Source organism: Sorex fumeus, unplaced genomic scaffold (genome assembly GCF_029834395.1).
Source record: "Sorex fumeus unplaced genomic scaffold, SorFum_2.1 ptg000063l, whole genome shotgun sequence".
Classification (NCBI taxonomy): domain Eukaryota; kingdom Metazoa; phylum Chordata; class Mammalia; order Eulipotyphla; family Soricidae; genus Sorex; species Sorex fumeus.
This window is the reverse complement of record NW_026606120.1, coordinates 61,060,464-61,082,132: the sequence shown is the minus strand read 5'-3', so window position 1 is coordinate 61,082,132 and position 21,669 is coordinate 61,060,464. Positions and strand designations below refer to the sequence as shown.

At 42.8% G+C, this 21,669-nt stretch overlaps 1 protein-coding gene across 1 annotated transcript in view; it reads left to right on the top strand.

Moving 5' to 3' along the window:
- RAD51C (RAD51 paralog C) overlaps positions 1 to 21,669 on the top strand; it is a 36,716-nt gene that overhangs the window by 1,181 nt on the left and 13,866 nt on the right. Inside the window, exons 2-5 of the mRNA XM_056127609.1 lie at positions 2,331 to 2,589; positions 3,686 to 3,852; positions 8,356 to 8,489; positions 12,449 to 12,580. Coding sequence (XP_055983584.1) covers positions 2,331 to 2,589; positions 3,686 to 3,852; positions 8,356 to 8,489; positions 12,449 to 12,580 — 692 coding nt within the window. The remainder of the gene's footprint in view (positions 1 to 2,330; positions 2,590 to 3,685; positions 3,853 to 8,355; positions 8,490 to 12,448; positions 12,581 to 21,669) is intronic.

Sequence of the window (21,669 nt, the reverse complement as noted above, 5' to 3'; positions counted from 1 at the left end):
CTGATGGGCCACACTTTACAGTGCTGGAGATTGAACTCGGGTCTTGCTTCATGCAAAGCAGGTGTATGCATCTCCCCTGTCCCTACAAGAGATATTTTAGTAATTGCTCATAATGATGGAAAGTAAGATTTCAATTTTCCACTCAGCACATGTTGTAGATGCAATGTTAATTATACACCTAGACTGTGTTTCAGAGTTTGCTGAACTCTCCCCCTCCCCCAAATTGATTTTACCATGAAATGAAGGGTCCGGAAGATAGTAAGAGCTAACAGTTATTGAGCATTTTGGATATTCTGTTATTCTTTCAGGCTCTTTACATGTTTCATTCTCATTTATTTAGTTTTTTGGCCACATCCGGCAGTACTCGGGTTATTCCTGGGTCTGCACTCAGGAAGAATTCCTGGCGGTGCTCAGGAGACCATATGGGATGGATGCTGGGAGTCAACCCAGTTGGCCATGTGCCTAACGCCCTACTTGCAAAGAAATACCCCTCCAAAAGTACTAAAAAAAAAAAACCCCAATTTATCCACAGATAGTGACTATGTAGTATGTGATGTGCTGGACTTCCAAATTCAAATAAACTAACTCTAGATTGTGTGTTTTGGTTTGGGGGCTGCACCTTTGGTGTCAGGGAGAACTGTCTACCATTACCTTGACTGAGTTAGCTTTATTTACTTATTTTTTTCCTTTCTTTGGGTCAAGCAGGCACACCTGGTGACGCTCAGGGCTTCTGGCTCTCTCAGGAATAATTTCTGGTGGTGCTCAGGGCATCACATGCTGTGCAGGGGATTGGATCTGGTCACCCTCATGCAAGACAGACAAATTACTGCCAAACTATCTCTCCTGCCCATTGGCAACATACATATGTATAGATAATAACCTTTATTTTTTTGCTCTTTTTTTGGTGGCAGGGTCGCATCCAGTGATGCTCAGGTTACTTCTGGCTCTGCACTCAGGAATTAACTCTTAAGGGTGCTCAGAGAGTCATATGGGATGCTGGGAATCGAACCCAGGTCTGCCGCATGCAAGGCAAATGCCCTACCTGCTGTACTATCGTTCCGGCCCCAATATAGTTAATATCCTTAACAAACTCATAAGTGACTTCATCCATTCCTTTATTTCTGTATGTTGATTTGATCTGTTTGTGGTGCCAGGAACTGAACCATGGAAGACAAGGCTACACCTCCAGTACCTAGTACACCACGTACTCCTGAATTTTCTTTCTAAGTATTCTTTGTAATTGGCATTCTCTCTTTTCTTTTTCTTTATTATTATTATTATTTATTTTATTTTTTCACTTTTTGTAACACACCCAGTAATGCTCAGGGGTTGGTCCTAGCTGTCCACTCAGAAATTATTCCTGGTGGTGTTCAGGGGACCATACGGGATATGGGGAATGAACCCAAGTTGACTGTGTGCATGGCAAATGCCCTACCTGCTGTACTATTGCCCTGGTCCCAAGCATTTTCTCTTTTATTTTGCTTTTTTGGGGGGTTACACCCGGTAGTGCTCGGGTTACTCCTGACTCTGCACTCAGGAATTATGCCTGGTGGTGCTTGGGGGACCATATGGGATGCTGGGGATCGAACCCAGGTCAGCTGTGTGCAAGGCAAACACTATACCCATGGTACTATTCCTCCGGCCCCCAGGAGTAATTCTTGAGTGCAGAGCCAGGGAGTAAAACCTGAGCACTGATGGGTATGGCCCCAAAACATAAATAAAATAAAATTGCATCTTGTTTTAGGCAGTTAAGGTATTTTTATAGAAATAACTTATATATATTGGTGCCAGAAATACAGTATAGCACAGCAATAAGGCACTTGCCATGTATGCAGCCTACCTTGGTTTGTTCCTTGGCACCATACGTGGTCCCCTGAGCACCGCTAGGAATGATCCCTGAGCATGGAGCCAGGAATAAAGCACACCGGGTGTATCTCCGAAACCAAAAATAAAATAATTTCTGTCTCTTATGAGAATAAGTATTTAAGGTTTTATAAGACCAAAAAAGGATTGTAGAGGACATTTTTTTCCTTTCTATCTCAAGAGTATCTCTAAGATACTCTTGCTGGTATTCAGAAATGCCTTAGAGGTTTAGGTTTCTGAATTCTTTTTCTTGGATAATAGAAATATCTTTGAACTATGTAAAGAACAAGGAAACAGGAAAAAGCCTTCGTTAAATTGGAAATCAAATGGCTAATGGAATGTTACTTTTTTCCACTACTGCTAACTTTCCTTGGTATGTAAAAATTAATGAAGATAATTGAATACCATGTTAGACATTTGATTTTCTCAAATCAGGGTGTTGGTTTTCTGTTCTCTTTTCTTTTCAGAAGCTGGGATATCTAAAGAGGAAGCCTTAGAAACTCTGCAAATTATAAGAAGAGAATGTCCCACTAACAAGCCAGGATGTGCTGGAACAGCTGAGTCAGGCAAGAAGTGTACAGCTCTGGAACTTCTTGAGCAGGAGCATACCCAGAACTTCATAATTACCTTCTGTTCAGCACTGGATAATATTCTTGGGGGTGGAGTACCCTTAACCAAAACAACGGAGATTTGTGGTGCACCAGGTGTTGGAAAAACACAATTATGGTAAAACAAATGTTCTCCTCTTAAGAGTGGGCTTAATCTAATTATCTAGTTAAGTGTTGTGCTGTAGGTGTTACAGTCAGGAGACAAGAAAGGCATGCGTGTGCTCTGTTTCTCCCCATTGGGTCTTTGAGCCTCACCCAGCAGTGCTCATGCTCTCCTGGCTCTGGGCTCCAGGATCGCTCTTGGTGGTACCTCTGGGGCTATATGTTTTTATGTTTGGTGTTTTTGAGTCACACCTGGCGATCCTCAGGCTTTACTCCTGGGTCTGCATTCAGGAATTACTCCTGGCAGTGCTCGGGGGACCAAAGGGGTGCTGAGGATCGAAACTGGGTTGCCCATGTGCAAGGCAAACACCCTACCCACTGTACTAGTAGCTTGGGCTCCCCCATACCCCCTCCTCCACCCTATCCCACCTATATGTTCTGTCAAGGACCAAACTTCAACAGCATGCAAGGCAAAGCTCCTTAATCCCTATACTATGTGATCTTACTTGAACCATTGTAAGTATATACATCAAACATATCATCTTACATTTGTTTCCTCAACCCCTTATTCTGATAAGTTAATGTAATTTTATTTAGTCAAATAATTAACTATTTTCAGTGTATTGTAGTATGGTGATGAAGGTAAATAAGGTAAATTTACTTTACTGCATAATTAATTCTTGAGACTAGATTTGAAAAGAAAATGTTTGAAAGTAGATTTACCTACAATAAAGGATTCCATTCCCTAAGGCCTAAAAACCACTAAGAATTTAAGTACTGGGGATGTGCTCAATTGGGGTAAAGGATTTGCCTTGCTTGTATGAGATCTGGCTTTGATACTGGGCACCACCATAAAAAGTGTGTGTGTGTGGGGGCAAGTCTCTTAATTACAATTTTCTAGATAGAGCATCCCCTTAATCCAAGCAGCCATTCACATACATATATTTGGAGCCATCTTTATTGCCTTGGGGAGTATATTTGTATTTATACATTTGTTCTCTTTGAACTATCTCCCCACCCTTTGATAATATATAGTGGGTAGTGATCTGGAGTTCGAAAAACACTGGCTTAAAAGCAAATGATTTTATAGTTTGACTTCTTTTTCTTGACAGTATGCAGTTGGCAGTAGATGTGCAGATACCGGAATGTTTTGGAGGAGTGAATGGTGAAGCGGTTTTTATTGATACAGAAGGAAGTTTTATGGTTGATAGAGTGGTAGATCTCGCTACTGCCTGTATTCAGCACCTTCATCTTATAGCAGGAACACAGATGGGAGAGGGTAAGTTAGCAAGTGGTCCTCTTTATTCTGTATAATAAGTTTTGCTTTTTTGTTGTTATTGTTTTGGTGCCGTGTCTGGTAGTGCTCTGGGCTTATTTCTGGCTCTGAGCTTAGGAATATCTCTTTTCAGTGACAAAGGGGACCATATGTGATCACAGGGAATGAACTGGGGTTAGTTATGTGTTAGGCAAGCACCTTACATGCTGTACTATATTTCTAGGCTCAGAAATTTGCTTTTGTATCTATATTCATTATTAGGAAAAAAGCATTTAAAATATGAAACTTAACAATTTGACAGTGTCCGAGAGTTAAACACTTACAAAATACCACAAGCTTGACTGCTATTTTGTTTTTTCCTTTCATGAACTCCACATTTTGCTGCAGAAACTTACTGGCATTATCTGTATCTGTATTTCAGTATATGACTTTAACCATCCGACATTCCAGATATGAACTAGGGGGAGGGGTTGTTCGTTTTGTTTTGGGGCCACACCCAGCGATGCTCAGGTTTAATCCTGGCTCTGTACTGAGGGATCACTTCTTGTGGGCTCAGAGGACCGTACGTGGTGCCGGAAATCATACCTGGGTTGGTCACATGCAAGGCAAGCACCTGATTACTATTACTCTGGCCCTATTCTTTTCTTTAGAAAGTTTTCCCCCTGCAGTGCAGGGGATCAAACCAAGGGCTTCACTCCTGTAAGGAAAGTGTCCTACCATTCAGCTGCATTGCCGGCCCTAATTTTCAAGTAGTTTTTAAAATAATTTTCATAGAATGTTTGGCTTCCCTTTAAGTGAGTGTAATAATCTGGGGCTTTTTATTTTCATAGGAGTGTTAGGTGTTCGTTTTGTTTTGGGGGCACACCCAGCTCTGCTGGTGGTATGGGACTATGGGACTACTCCCTGCTCCCTGGGAGGGGTGCTGCATAGGTGCCTGGGTGACCGTGCAGGTCTTTGCCAGGGATCAAGCCCAGCCCAGCTATGTGCATGCGCTCAGCCCTTTGAGCTCTCTTTCCTAAGTGTTCTTTTTAATTAATGACCAATATATCTTTTGAAAGTTCTTAAAACTACACTTACCACATTGCATATAACGGTACCTAAAAATATTGCAGGTATCACAATAGGACAAAGCTTTAATAATCGTTCTTGGGGCCGGAGCAGTAGTACATCAGGTAGAACATCTGCTTTGTGTGTAGCCAACCTGGGTTTGATCTCCAGCATCCCATATGTTCCCTAGAGCACTGCCAGGAGCAATTCCTGAGTGCAAAGCCAGGAGTAACCCCTGGGTGTGACCCCAAAACCCCCTCCCACCCCCCCAAAAAGGTGAGCAGATTAAACTTTTTTGGTTAAAATTAATCTTACTTTTGGCCACACCCAGGGGTCAGGGGCTACTCCAGGTCACTTTACTCCAGGTAGTGTGCAAGGGATCATGTTGGGGCCAGGGATCAATCAAACCTGAGCCTCCTGTAAGCAAAGTATACACTCAACCCATTGAACTATATCTGGCCCCAGAATGTACTTACTATATTTAGGGGACCATATAAGGTGTTGGGGTTCGAATATGCAAGTGAAACACCTTACCTGTTGTCAATGGGTTGTATCTCTTCAGCCCCTAAAATGTACTTTTTGGTTTTTTTAATTTTTTTTTATTAGTGTAAAATGTACTTTTTAAATGTATATTCTCAACAGACGGTGTTTTTGGAATACAGTTTCTTGGTTTTTACCCAATATTAACAATTTTATTTTCAGGTTATATTTAAAAATTTTTGGTCCACACCTGACTGTGCTAAGGGCTTGCTCCTGGCTGGCTTGGAGAACAATATGGAATGTCAGGGATTGAGCCCAGGTTGGTTGCATGCAAGGCAAACACTTCCCCACTGTACTATCTTAGCTTTATTAAGGTATAATTAATAAATAGTATTTTCTTTTTTTTTTTTTCTTTCTGGATCACACCCAGCGATGTACAGGGGTTACTCCTGGCTCTGCACTCAGGAATCACTCCTGGCAGTGCTCAGGGGACCATATGGGATGCTGGGAATTGAACCTGGGTCGGCCGCGTGCAAGGCAAACGCCCTACCTGCTGTGCTATTTCTCCAGCCCCATTTTAATTAATTAATTTATTTTTTGCTTTTTGGGTCACACCCAGCGATGATCAGGGGTTACTCCTTGCTCTGCACTCAGGAATTATTCCTAGTGGTGCTTGGGGGATGGGATGGGATGCCTATGGGATGTTGGGAATCGAACCTGGGTTGGCCACGTGCAAGGTAAATGCCTTACCCACTGTGCTACCGCTCCCGCCCTGTATTTGCATATTTTTAAGGGTTTTGTTTCCACAAATTTTTTTAAATGGAATCACAGTGAGATATAGTTACAAAGTTGCTTATAATTGAGTTTCAATCATAGTTTTCCAGCAGCATTCCCTTCACCAGCGTACATTTCTCTCTCACCACCAGTTTCCCCAATTTCCCTCCTACCTTCCCACTCCACCCCCGTCCCCCTGTCTCTGCAGCCAGTCTCTATTGCACTTTACCTCTCTCTCTCTTTCTCTCTCTCTCTCTCTCTCTCTCTCTCTCTCTTTTAGGCACCGCCATTTGCAGTACTGTTACTGAAAGGGTGTCACGCATATCACTTTAATGTATTTAAGTGCATGCAAGGCAAGTGACTTAACCCCTCTAACTATCTCTCCAGCCCTGACATTAAAGAAGGGTTGGAGCAATAGCACAGTGGGTACGGCATTTGCCTTGCACGCAGCTGACACTGCCGACCCAGGTTCGATTCCTCTGCTACACTCAGAGAGCCCAGCAAGCTACTGAGTATCTCGCCCGCATGGCAAAGCCTGGCAAGCTACCCAGGTCGTATTCAGTATGCCAAACTCAGTAACAGCAAGTCTCATGATGGAGATGTTACTGGGCCCGCTCGAGCAAATCGATGAACAACGGGAGGACAGTGCTACTTAACAATTGTGTGTGCATTTTTTTTTTGAGGGAGGGTCAGGGCAGTTATTGTGTACCGGGATTAAGGCACTGCATGCAGCTGCTGATTGCAGCTTGATCCTAGCACTACATATGGACCCTGAGTACAGACAGACAGAATTGATCTCAGGATACCACCAGGTGGCCCCCCCAAACCAAACCAAACCAAACCAAACCAAACCAGTGAATATTTTTAAAAAAATTGGGGGTGGATAATCCTGCCAGTATTTTGTGGGTTACTCTCAGGCCCCTTGTGAGGCCATGTGGTACCATTGTTCAAATCAGGGTGGGGGGTGACCACTTGCAAAACAAGAGCCATAATCCCTCTTATGCCCCAAACAACTATTTTAAAATGTATTAATGTTGGGAGACTGGAGAGTGAACCAGGGTTGGTCTATGTAAGGTAAATGCCTTACCTCTGTAGTATCTTGCTGGCCCCAGACTAGTTATTTAAAACTTTTTTAGTTTAGGCGCCTGAGCGATAGTACAGTGGGTAGTACTTTTACCTTGCATGCAACCTACGTGGGTTTAATCCCAGCATCCTCTATGGTCTCTTGAGCACTGCCAGGAATAGTTCCTGAGTGCAGAGCCAGGAGTAACCCATGAATATTGCTGGTATGGCCCCAAAACAAACTTCATTAGTTTAATTTTTCTTTGGATCAGACCCTGTGATACTCAGGAGCTATTTCTGACTCTGTGCTCAAAGGTTGCTCCTGGTGCTGCCCAAGGGACCTTGCTATGCCAGGGATCAAACCCACGCCTCTTGCATACAGAGCATGCACTCAACCTCATTAAGCTATCATATATATATATATATATAATTTTTTTTTTTTGCGTTACTCCTGGCTTTGCACTCAGGATTTAATCCTTGAGTACTTGGGGGTGCTTGGGGGACCATATGGGATGCCAGGGATTAAACCCAGGTTGGCAGCATGCAAGCACACGCCCTACCTGCTATACTAGCTCTTCAGCCCCACTGACTGCTGGGAGCCAGTCCCAGAACAGAGCAGGAATAATACTAAACACTGCAGAGTGTGGCCCACAAAAAACAATTCTTTTGTTAATAGCCTGATTTATACAGAAAGAATGGAAAGATGGACTAAGCCAGAAATTATGAAATAGTAATTCATAGTAAATTTGCTACAATTTTAATATCTCTGAAAGGAGAGAGGTTTTGGGTTTTTATTTTCAGTTCTGGTACCATGATTTATTTACAGACTTATTCATAGGATACCATTGCCAGTGTTCTATGCATGCAGTTTCTTTTTTTGTTCTTGTTTTTGTTTTTGGGCTGCACCTTGTAGTTACTCCTGGCTCTGAGTTTAGGGATCACTTCTGGCAGGCTTAGAGGATCATATGTGGATATGTGGTACTGGGGGTTAAACCCAGGTCAGCTGTATGCAAGGCAAGAGCCAGCCATACCCAATGTATTGTCTCTTCAGTTCCTCAAAGGAAAGAGTTTCAAAAATTGTTTTCCTTTAACCAGCATATCAAAACAGGCAAAACTGACTATTTTAAATTTGTTTTATTTCAGAGTATTCAAAAGCTTTAGAGGATTTCACTCTTGAGAATATTCTTTCCCATATTTATTATTTTCGTTGTTGTGACTACATAGAACTGTTGGCACAAGTTTACCTCCTTCCAGACTTCCTTTCAGAACACTCAAAGGTATGGTCCAAGCTACTGTACTGGAACTAACCAAACTATTTTTTTTTTCTTTTTGGCTTTTTTGGTTCACACCTGGTATTCCTCAGGGGTTACTTCTGGCTCTGCACTCAGGAATTACTTCTGATGATGATCAGGGAACCATATGAAACGTCAGGGATTGAACCTAGGTCAGCTACACGAAAGGAAAACATCCTGCCTTCTGTCCTTTCACTCCAGCCTTAGCCAAACATCTTTGGGAATTTTTTTCTTCTTTTTTTTGGTTTAGGTCCACAGCTGGCTGTGCTCAAGGGTCTAAGGGGCTTGCCTCGGTGCTCGAGGGACACTTGGGGGTGGCCATTGAACCTGGGTCTCTTTCATGTAAAGTAGCCCATTGTACCATCTCTCTGGTCCTAGCCAAGTATCTTTGGAGGTATTTGGTTACCATGAAAAATAAGTAACACAAGCCATTTCTATCTCTTCCTGGACCCAGAGAGATAGTACAATGGATAAGGTGATTGCCCTGTTTGTGACCAACCTGGATTCAGTCCTCTGTACCACATATAGGTCCCTGAGCACGTGTGGGAGTAGGAGTACGGGCCCAACCCCTCCACCTCAAAAAACAACAACAACAACAACAAACAAAAAACCTTCCTCTGGTCCTTCTGTTTTTTTTATATTTACATTTATTTATCAGACATGTGCATGTAACTCCTTGTATAAGAAGTTGAGATAACCAGGGGAAAGATTCTACTTCTAGCAAAAGTGAAATACACTTTATAAACATACAGAAAGGGAACATGAAAAATTAAAACTCCTGGAGGGGGCTAGAGAGATAGCACAGAGGGTAGGGCGTTTGCCTTGCATGCAGCCGACCCAGGTTCAATTTCTAGCATCCCATATGTTCCCCTGAGCACTGCCAGGAGTAACTTCTGAGTGCAGAGCCAGGAATAACCCCTGTGCATCGCTGGGTGTGACCCAAAAAGCAAAAAAAAAAAAAAAAAAAAAAAAAAAATTAAAACTCCTGGAGAGAGAGATCAGCAGGCAGGAGTGTGTACTTTGCATGCAAGTGGCCTGAATTTGATCCTTGGCTCTGCGTGGCCCCCTGAGAACCTCCAAGAGCAACCTGTGATTGCTGAGGCAGGAGTAGTCCCTGAACTAATGGGTATGCTTGACCCCTCCCCCCCTAAAAAAAAGAAAGAAAAGAAAAAGAAAAACTCTACTTCTGTTATTGCTTTCTGATCCCTTTCTAGCAAAATGACCACTACTAATCTTGTGGGCCACACCTGTCTGCTTGTGACTTTCCCTTGACTGTGTGCTCAGGAATCTCTCCTGACAGTGTGTGGGGATCCCTATGGGAGTTGCTGGGGACCAAACTGGGGTCTGCTGCACCCAAGAAAAGAACCTTGACCTTTGTACTATCTCTCTGGCTCGTCCCCAAATTTTGATACATATTACAATATCCCATTTCTCACATTTCTACAATATTTCTCTGCCTTCCATTTTTTTTCTTTTTAGAATTAGGATAGTGAGAGTTTATTTAAAATTTTTAAAAAATTTTTATTATTATTATTATTATTTTTTAATAGTGAGACATCATGAGGTACAGCTGCAGACTTACACATTTTTGTGCTTGGGTTTCAATTATACAATGATCAAACACCCATCCCTCCACCAGTGCGCATTTCCACCACCACGGATCCCAGTATCCCTCCCACCCCCCAGCCCCCATCCCACCCTGCCTCTGTGGCAGGGCATTTCCCTCTCTCTCCTTTTGGGTGCTGTGGTTTGCAAAAGAGGCATTGAGTGGCAATCATGTTTGGTCGATAGTCTACTTTCAACATGCTTCTCCCATCCTGGGAGGATCCTCCCAACACCCTTTATTTGGTGTTCCCTTCTCTTTCTGAGCTCCCTTTTCCCCTAACATGTGTGGTTGGCCTCCAGGTCATTGAGTAAAATTCCTGGTACTAATCTCGGCCATTCTTGGGTGTTAGTCTCCTATTTTGTTACTTTATGTTCCCCAGATGAATGCAATCTTTCTATGTCTATCCCTTTCTTTCTGAGTCATTTCGCATAACATGATACTTTCCATGTAGTACCACTTGTATGTAAATTTCGTGACTTCCTCTTTTCTAACAGCTACATAGTACTCCATTGTGTAAATGTACCAAAGTTTCTTTAACCAGTCATCTGTTCTCGGGCACTCAGGTTTTTTCCAGATTCTGGCTATTGTAAAGAGTGCTGCAATAAACAGACAATTGCAGATGTCACTTCGGCTATACTTTTTTGCCTCTCTGGGATATATTCCCAGGAGTTCTGCCTTCCATTTTGGTTTAGTGTTTTGCATCTTTCTCTGTCGTCACATACAGAAGTGGGAGTGTACTCCTGGGGACAGCCGGGCCATGCCTAGTAAGTAGTGTAGGATGCCATGAGGTGCACTTCTGACAGTGTTCAGGGGTCCCTGTATGTGGTGTTGGGGATTGAACCCAAGTTGGCTGCATGCAAGGCAAACACCCTACCTGCTGTACTGTAACTCCAGCCCAACCTAATCCTTGTAAGACAAAAAATACTCTCAGTGTAGTTTTTTGTTTGTTTATGTTTACATTAATTTCTAACTTCTACGTATTCTTAAACCTTAAGGTATATTTTTGGGGCCACAACCAGAGGTGCTTACGGCTTACTTCTGCTCTACACTCAGTGATTGCTCCTGGTATGCTCAAGGATGCTGGGGATCAAACCTGGATCAGCTGCATGCAAGGCCTTACCCTCTGTACTATCACTCTAGCCTCCAGACCTTTGGTTTATATATTGACATCTACTCTTTTTTTTTTTTCTTTTTTGGATCATGCCCAGTGCTGCAGGGCTTACTCCTGGTTCTGCACTCAGGAATTACTCCTGGCGGTGCTTGGGGGACCATATGGGTTGTTGGGAATCAAACCCGGGTTGGCTGTGTGCAAGGCAAATGCCCTACCCGCTGTGCTATCTCTCCAGCCGCTGACATTTACTCTTAACTTCTCCATTGGAACCATTTAGACATTAGAAATAAAATTATCATGAAAAGATTTACTATCTTTAGGGCCAAACTTGGTGGTGCTTACAGGCTACTCCCAGCTCTCTCCTGTCCTCATGGATCACTCCCAGCAGTGCTTTCAGGACCATGCAGTGCCAGGGATTGAACTCAGACCTCCCATATAATAAATCATGCTCTTAGCCCATTACGCTATCTCCAGCTCACATGCTGAATTTTTAAAACATGCCATAATGGTTAGTTGCCTTATATGTAATATACTTAAAATTAAGACAGACAGGAGACAAAGTTCAAAGGGATGGAGTGCATCTTTTGCATGAGATCATTTCCTGGCACTGTGTGGCCCCTCAACACTGGCAAGTGTGACCGCGGTGGTCCACACACCGCACTGACTAGCATTGAGCTATCTCATCAGTCCTGCTCTCCCAGGCTAGTATTGCTGGGAGTGATCTCTGTGAATTCCAGCACTCTAGCTATTATAATGTTTTGTTTTTAACACTAAACAAATTCTGAGGGAGTGAGAGTCGAGTGGATAGTACATTTGCTTTGCATGTTGCTGACCATGTGTGATCAGTGTCACTCCCTGTGGTCCCCCAAGCCCTTGAGGAGTGATCCCTGAGCAGAGATCCAGGAGTAAACCCTGAGCACTAACAGATATAATTCAAAAAAAAAAAGGAAAAGAAGAAATCTGAAAGAGTTAGGGAGATGACTCAAAAGGCTGGAGCACAAGCCTTGAGTGTGGGACCCTTGGGTTCTGTCCCAGCACATCATTCTCCCTCAGATACTGGTGGGAACAAGCACTTATCCCAGGAGTAGCCCTTTTGGAAATAGAATCCTGGATTTTAAGTAGGTTTTTTTTCCTTCCCTTCATGAAAGACCATGCCATTTTTACATGCCATTTTTGTTATTTTATAATGAATACCAAACCTAATCTCATTGTGTCTTCTATTTTTAGGTTCGATTAGTTATAGTGGATGGGATTGCATTTCCTTTTCGTCATGACTTAGATGACCTACCACTTCGGACTCGATTACTGAATGGCCTGTCCCAGCAAATGATCAGCCTTGCAAATAATCACAGATTAGCAGTACGTATTACTAAAAGAGAATTTTATAACAAAGTGGAAATTGTGTAAAATATTATTGTCTAGGCCACAAAGATACCTCAACAAATTGGAGTGCCTGCTTTGTATGCAGAATGCCCGGCGTCCATCGCTGGCACCTTGAGCACTGTTGGCTATGACCCCAGAACACGGAACTGGTGCTGCTTTCTCCCACAGGAAAATAAAGTTTAGAAATAGCAAAATAAAATTTACCTCACTGCAGCTAATTCAGATACAATTTTTTAAATGTAATTTTGATTTGCTTTGGTTTCTATGAAAACATTGATTTTAGTTGTAACTGCGCTCTCTTTCTCTCTTTTTGTTTTTGGGTCATACCGGTGATGCTCAGGGGATACTTCTAGCTCTGTACTTGGAAACTGCTCCTGGTGGTGCTCGGGGAACCTTGTGGGATGCTGGGGATCGAACCCTTGTCTACCGTGTACAAGGCAAATGCTCTCCCCACTGTCCTACCCTCAGTTGTAACTGTTCTCTATCAGTTTCCTATAAAATAACATACATGATCAGATGCTTTTGTAAGATTTATTTTACTATGGTGCCATGGGTCCAGTGCAGAGTCTCACATGCAAAGCCTATACCATACATCCTTGACCCTGCCATATTTAAAAAGTGGATTCTGGGGCCAGAGATTGCATGCCAGAGATCTGGGTTTGGTCCCCACTCATTATAGCCTCCTGAACACTGCCTGAGGTGACCCCTGCGCAGTGCCAGGTGTAGTTCCAAAGATACAGAAACAAGAAGAATTTTATATGAAATGCCACTGTTGGTAATTGCAGTCTTTTCTTCGTCTAAATCCTTAATGTTTCTCCAAGGAAGTTTTTTCACCAATTCCCAACCTCTGCCTTTTTTTTCCTCTCAATCTTATTATATAGGATATAATCACACTAAGAGGAATAGAAAAATCACAGAATGTAAGCTATCTTACAATAGAATGTCAGGGTTTTTTTTTTCCCCCGTTTTTGGGTCACACCCAGCGATGCACAGGGGTTACTCTTGGCTCTGCACTCAGGAATTACTCTTGGTAGGTATTCAGGGACCATATGGGATGCTGGGAATCGAACCCAGGTTGGCCGCGTGCAAGGCAAACGCCTTACCCGCTGTGCTATTGCTCCAGCCCAGAATGTCAGTTCTTATTGGAAGAACTAATTTCTAAATTTGAATTGAGAGGAATGAGGTAAATATACTATCAGAAGTGAAGATACTAAAAGGTAGGGAACCAGGAGATACTATACAGACATTTAAGCGCTTGTCTTGCATGTGACTGACCCCAGTTGGATCCCTGGCACCACATATGGTTCCCTAAGCACCACCTCAAGGTGAACCCTGAGCACAAAGCAAGGAGTGTTCCCTAAGTACTGCCAGGTGTGCCTCAAAAACAAAGGAATAAGGTAGGGCTGAAGATGTAGCTCAGTGGTAAAGCATTTGCCTTGCAGATGTGAGGCCCTGGATTTAATCCTTAGCACTACTAAAATAAAAAAGGAGTAAGTCAGAAACTTTTTTATAAACTGCCCATTTACTTTCACACTGTGTAGTCTTATCTTTCCACCAATAAATATGCTTGGTCAGGCAAATGATTGAAGGATTGACTGCTTGATTTGATTTTCTTTTCTTTTTTCCACTTCTGTAACCCCCCCCTTTTTTTTTAAGATATTAATGTTATGGCCCTTTTCTGTCTGGGCCCCATAATCAGAAACGCAAGGATACGTTTTCCTTTCATCTATAGTGGTGATTTTCTTTTATTATTCTAATTAGTCATTAATACATAAATATAATACATTATAGAGAATTCAGTGTATTATTTTAGAGCATATATCTCCTGTGTGTGTGTGTGTGTGTGTGTGTGTGTGTGTGTGTAGAAAGGCTTAACTGGCCTGCCTGAATTATTGCTTATAATTTATAATTTAGCTCTTTTAGTGATGATCCCCAGTAGAGGGCACTCAAGACTGTTGCAGAGTTCCTTGCTTTAGTTTGTAACAGAAATAGCTGCATGTCTTCTGATTAAAAAAGTAAACTAAACTATTACATGAAACAGTATGCATTGTTTAAGACTAAGGGGAAGTAGCATGGAGCAGGATATATCCAGATATCTGACTCAGTAAAATATTTCAAGTTGCATAATAAACTGGTGTTTAAGTCCATTTTTGAGAAATCAAATTAAAATTGTATGTGTGCATTTTTTTGTGTTTGTTCTTGGGCGCCACAATTGGCACTACTCAGGGGTTACTCCTGGCTATACATTCAGGGATCACTCCTGGCAGTGTTCAGGGAAAGCATATGGGATGCTGAGGATTGAACCTGGCTTGGCCCCGTGCAAGGCAAGCACCCTACCCCAAAGGTATTGTTTTATTATTTTCAGTTTTGGGGCCACACCCAATTGATGCTAAGGACTTAATCCTGTCTATAGTTTCAGGGATCACTCCTGGTGGGCTTGGGACCATCTGGGATGTGAGACATCAAACCCATTTCGGTGGCTTAACAAGGCAAACACCCTACCCTGTATGCTATGCTTCTGGCCCTAGTACACTAGATTTTTGAGCTCTCTCACCCCGTTAAACCTTTTAATTTTAATTTATTTTGGGGACCATATGCAGCAGTGCCATGTGTCTACTCCTAGTTGTGTTATTTATAGGACCTACTTCCTGTGGTGATTGGGGGATGCTCCAGTGCAAGGGATTAAACTGGGATCTAATACATGCAAGTCAAGAGCCTTAACCCATGTACTCTCTGGCTCAAACATTTTTCAAAGTGAGATTTTATGATGTAAATTTATACAGAGGTGTTTGTTTGTTTGTTTGTTTGTTTGCTCCAAACCCAGCAATGTTCAGGGCTTACTCCTGGCTCTGTACTCAGGACCATTCCAGTCAGGGCTCTGGGACATATGGGATGCCGAGGATCAATTCTGGGTGAGTCACATGGAAGGCAAATGCCCTCCTGCCATTCTATCCCTTTGTGTTTTTTTTTTTTTAAGGAACACTTCCTACTTAGTGCTCAAGGGTCACTCCTGACTGTACTTGGGGGACCATGGAGCTCCAAGGGTCAAAGCCAGGCCTCTGGCATGCATTGCATGCACTATAGCCCAAGATACTTGTGAAGTGTACAATTCTTTTTGTTTTTGTTTTTTTGTTTGAGGACCACAGGTGGTGGTGCTCAAGAACTTGTTTCTAGTTCTCTTTTTAGGGATCACTTGTGAGGGGATTTGGTGCACTATATGGGGTGCTTGGGATCAAACCTGACGGTGTTTTGTTGAGGATCTTTGCATTTGTGCCCATTAAGGATATCCGCTTTAATTCTTTTTTTTTTTTTTTTTTTTTTTGGGTGGTATCTCTGTTTGGTATCAGGGTGATGTTTGCCTCATAGAAACTGGAAGTGTTTCTTTTTATTCAGTTTCCTGGAAGAGCCTAGAAAGTATTGGCAGTAGGTCCTCTTTAAAGGTTTGAAAGAATTCACTTGTGAATCCATCTGAGCCTGGGCTTTTGTTTTTGGGAAAACTTTTGATTACCATTTCAATTTCCTTGATACTGATAGGTCTATTCAAGTATTCCACATCTTGGTTCAGCCTTGGAAGGTTATAGGAGTCCAAGAATGTATTCATTTCTTCTAGGTTCTCTCATTTCATGGCATAAAGAGTCTAAAAGTAATCTCTGATGATCCTTTGGATTTCTGTGGTATTTGTTGTGTTTGTTCCCCCTTTCATTTCTGATTTGGTTTATTAGGATTTTTTCTCTCTTTATGAGTCTTGCTACTAGTTTATTGATCTTGTTTATTTTTTCAAAGAACCAGCTCTTGGTTTTATTGATCTTTGGATTGTACTTTTGGATTCTAGTTCATTAGTTTCTGCTCTATGTTTTATTATTCCTTCCTCCTGCCTGCTTTGGGCTCCTTTTATTGGTTACTTGACAGTTTCTTAAGTTGTGCAGCCTAGGGCTGGAGCAATAATACAGCTGGTAGGGCATTTACCTTACACGTGACCGACCCAGATTCAATCCCTGGCATTCCATATGGTCCCCTGAGCACCGCCAGGAGTAATTCCTGAGTGCAGAGCCAGGAGTAACCTCTGAGCATCGCTGGGTGTGACCCCAAAAAGTCAAAATAAAATAGCACTGTAGCGCTGTCCTCCTGTTGTTCATCTATTTTCTCTAGTGGGCACCAGTAATGTCTCCATTGTGAGACTTGTTACTGTTTTTGGCATATCGAATATGCCACGGGGAGCTTGCCAGGCTCTGCTGTGCCGGCAGGATACTCTGGGTAGCTTACCAGGATCTCCGAGAGGGATGGAGGAATCAAACCTGGGTCAGCCGCATGCAAGGCAAGCACTCTACTGACTGTGCTATTGCTCTAGCCCTTTGTTGTTGTTGTTGTTGCATTAAAATTTTTTTAAAAATTGTTCTTTTAAGTTGTGCAGCCTGAAGTTATGTGGACCCTTCCTTCCTAATGAATGCTTGCATACCTGTCTGTGGACTTTCCTCTTAATACCACTTTTGCTGTATCTGATAAATTTTGGTAGGTCATGTCCTTATTCTTGTTTGTTTTCATGAATTTTTTTAATTTCCTCTTTGATTTCCTCTGACCCACTGGCTGTTCAGTAACCTGCTGCTGCTGCTGCTGCTCTTCCTCCTCTCCTCCCCCTCCTCCTCCTTTTCCTCCTTCCCTCCTCCTCCTCTCCCTCTCCCTTCTCCCCCTCCTCCTCTTCTTTTCCCTCCCCCTTCTTCCCCTCCTCCTCTTCTTCCTCCCCCTCCCCCTCTTCCCCTCCTCCCTCCTTTTACCTCCTCCCTCCTTCCTTCTCCCCCTCCTTCTTCTTCCTATTTCTTGTTCTTTTTTTTTTTTTTATTGAATCACTGTGAGATACAGTTATAAAGCTTTCATGTTTGAGTTTTGGTCATACAATGATCAAACACCCATCCCTTCACCAGTGCAGATTTTACACCACCAGAATCCCCAGTATCCCCCCACATCCCAACACTTCCCCTGCCTGTGTGGCAGACAATTTCCATAATTCTCTCTACTTTGATTACATTCAATATTTTGACACCATTCCCACCATTATTATTGGGAATTTTCCCGTCACCACTCAAACCTGCCGAAAAGGCAATGCTAGACCATTTATTTTGTATTGCTTGTTATGAATAGCATAAAATTTTCCCCAGCTGATTTTGCTCCTGGAATTCTAAAATTTTAGATAATCAGGGCCTGGAGAAATCTTTGCAGTGAGCTGCTCCATTTCAAGATTCTTTTGTGTGAGCTAAAGTAGTAGCCAGAAGCATTTCATGGGCCATCTCAAGGTCCCATCAGCGCTGAGGGATGAGAATTGCCGGCCCATCCCCCTTCTGTGAGGCCTGACGTTTGCTCATAGTACTTAGTACTCCTGTATACCTGGGCTTCTCATTGGGTTCTGGAAGATCATGGCCGCTGGGATTCCTAAGAAGCAGGCGGAGGAACAGCACCTGCTCCTTCTGTAGTAGCCCAGTGAAATTGACCTTTTGCAAAGTCTGGAAGCATCTCTGCAATGAGCTGCTCAGTTCCTAGATTCTTTTGTGTGTCTCTTTCTCCATTTCTGCTTGTGATTAACTTGTGCTTTGAGTACATCATAGTCTGAGAAAATAGTTGATATGATTTCTATGCTTTTAACTTTGTGGAGATATGTTTTGTGTCCCAGTGTGTGGTCTATCTTGGAGAATGTCCCATATGCATTGGAGAAGAATGTATTTTCTGCTTTTTTGAGGATGAAATTCCCTATATGTATCTATTAAAACCCTCTCTTGCATTTCTTCCTTCAAAGAAAGTATTTCCTTATTGAGCTTTTAGTTTACCAAGAGTTGATAGAGGTGTTGAAGTCTCCAACTAACTGTTGTGTTGATGTCACTTTCTTCAAGTTTATTGTTTTAAGTATTTTTTTTTGGGGGGGGGCGGTCATACCCGGCGATGCTCAGGGGTTACTCCTGGCTTTGCACTCAGGAATCACGCCTGATGGTGCTTGGGGAAACATATGGGATGCTGGGAATTGGAACTGGGTCAGCCGCCTGCAAGGCAAATACCCTACCCGCTGTACTATTGCTCCAGCCCCCAAGTTCTTCTTGATGTATGTGTCCCTTGATCATTAAGAAATGACATTTTGCTATTCCTTATCACCTTTTTCAGCCTGAAGTTTATATCACCTGACACTAGTATAACCAACCAGTCCTTTTTGAGGTGGTTGTGTGTGTGAAGAACTGTCTTTGGCTTTGAGTGTGTGTTTGCTCTATTCAAATGTGTTTCTTTTTTTTGCTTTTTGGGTCACACCTGGCATTGCACATGGGATACTCCTGGCCCATGCACTCAGGAATTACTCCTGGAAGTGCTTAGGGGACCATATGAAATGCTGGGAACCCACCCCGGGTCGGCCACGTGCAAGGCAAAAATGCCCTACCTGCTGTGCTATCGCTCCAGCCCCTTAAGGTTTTTTTCCATCTTTTGCTGCTGTCTGGAGGTTTTCTGCACCTCATCTTGGAGCTCAATGAATCTGTCCTCAGCAGCTGTCATTCTGCTGGTGAGGCCTTGCAGTGAGTTTTTCATTTCGCCTACCAGATTTTTCAGTTCTGTCATTTCTGTTTGTAGTTTTCTCATTTCTGTTCTCATATCCTCTTGTATTTTATTGGTGGTCCATCCCATTGTTTCTTTGAATTTTTTTTTCCCTTTTTGGGTCACACCCAGCAATGCTCAGGGGTTACTCCTGGCTTTGCACTCAGGAATTACTCCTGGCGGTGCTCAGGGGACCATATGGGATGCTAGGAATCAAACCTGGGTCAACCGCGTGCAAGGCAAACGCCCTACCCGCTGTGCTATCAGCCCCGGCAATTTTTTTTTTTTTTAAAGAAATGAAGTTTATAGTTTTATGTTGTTTGTATTACCTGGGATCAAACCCAGGGCTTTATCTCTCAAGGGTCGGGCTCCATTTACGGAAAATGTCTCTAGCCCCCAAAATTCACAGTTGGGTGGCAGCCACACCCGACAGTGCTCTGGGACTTGGCTCTGTCAGTGCTCAGGGGACCTATGGCCATAATCACATGCCGTGTAAGCATCTTGATTATTGTACTATCTGTTTGGCTCCCGCACTTCACAATTTTGGGGGGGAGGCAGGGCAGGAGGCCACACCTGGCAATGCAGAGTAGTTATTTCTGGGTCTGTGTTCAGGAATCACTCCTGGCGGTGCTTAAGGGACCATATGGGATGTTGGGGATTGAACCCGGATTGGCTGCTTACAAGGCAAATAATACAGCAATTATCTGCTGTATTATTGCTCTGACCCCTAAACCATACAGTTTAAGAGTGATTTTTACTTCACTCTTTTATTTATTTTAATTAATTCATTTATTTTTACACTTCAGTCTTTTAAACGTCCATTCTTTAGCAGCTTGGAGTAATCACACAATAATTTTCACTTATATATGGTAAACCCAACATTTTTACAGAAATGGTGTAATTATGTTATAAATATTTGCTAACAGTGCAAATTCTAATTTTGGGATGTTGAACAGCTGGTAAGCCAGTATGTCTGTTTACATTTTTCTCAAGATATGTAATGATAAACTAAATCTTTCTAAACCAGTGCTTTCTGGTAACACCTTTTTTTTTTTTTTTTTTTTTTGCTTTTTGGGTCACACCTGGTGGTGCACAGGGGTTACTCCTGGCTCTGCACTCAAGAATTACTCCCAGTGGTGCTCAGAGGACCACATGGGATGCTGGGGATCTAACCCAGGTTGGCCTCATGCAAGGCAAACACCCTACTCACTGTACTATAGTTCCAGCCCCTGGTAGCACTTTTTTACAAAGATGAATATGCTCAGTCTAGGGGCCAAAGAGATACTACAGCAGGCAGGGCACTTGCCTTGTATGTCGCCAGCCCAAGATGATGCCTGGCAGCCCCTCTGGATGCCCAGCACTGCCAGGAGTAATCCCTGAGCATTACCAAATGTGACCTAACATATTCCCCACCTCACCACCCTCCCCCATAAAAAAGAAAGAAAGAAAGAAAGAAAGAAAGAAAGAAAGAAAGAAAGAAGGCTGAGACTAATAAAGTAGTTGTATGTCAGTTGGGCATTTGAAATACAAATAGTGCTATCATGAGGAACTGCATTTCTGATTTTAATTTCACTTTAAAGAATGATACATGGTAATAACTGTAGAATTAGATAGTGTACCTCAAGATAAAAAGAGAAACTGCAAAAGGTGTTGGGGCTGGAGCGATAGCACAGTGGGTAGGGCGTTTGCCTTGCACACAGCCAACCCAGGTTCAATTCCCAGCATCTCATATGGTCCCCTAAGCACTGCCAAGAGTAACCCCTTGTGCATCGCTGGGAGTGACCCAAAAAGGAAAAAAAAAGGTGTTGTGATAGCTAAGTATTTCCGCTGCTAGAGCTTAAACACTTGGTAGTTCATAGAGCCAGCATATTAAGTATGTTGAAGGTATCACTTAACCATGTACATTGCCATTTTAAATTCCTGCTTGTTTCGTTCTAAAGTGGTTGTCACAAAAATAATTAAAAGGTAAAGGTAAAGGCCCTCCCGTTGATCGTCGATTTGCTCGAGCGGGCCCAGTAACGTCTCCATTGGAGACTTTGTTGTTACTGTGTCAGGCATATCGAATACTCTCGGTAGCTTGCCGGGCTCTCCGAGAGGGGCGGAGGAATCGAACTCGGGTCGGCCATGTTGGCCGCTTGTAAGGCGAACGCCCTACCCGCTGTGCTATCGCTCCAGCCCCAACAATTGTGGCATTTAGGAGAAGAGAAATAAAAGTAGTGTCATACTTTTTGGGGGCCACATCCAGTTGTGCTCAGGATCTACTCCTGGCTCTGCACTCATGGGTCTCTCTTAGTGGTACTTGGGGGACCATATGGGGTGCCAGGTATTGAGCTCAGGTTGGTTGGCCGCAAGTAAGGCATACGCACTGCCCACCGTACTATATCTCAGACTCTCAGTGTCATCCTTCTGACACCCAGTTGAAAACTTCATGGATCACAGAATTTTTCTTTCTTTCTTTCTTTCTTTCTTTATTTATTTATTTAATTTTGCTTTTTGGGCCA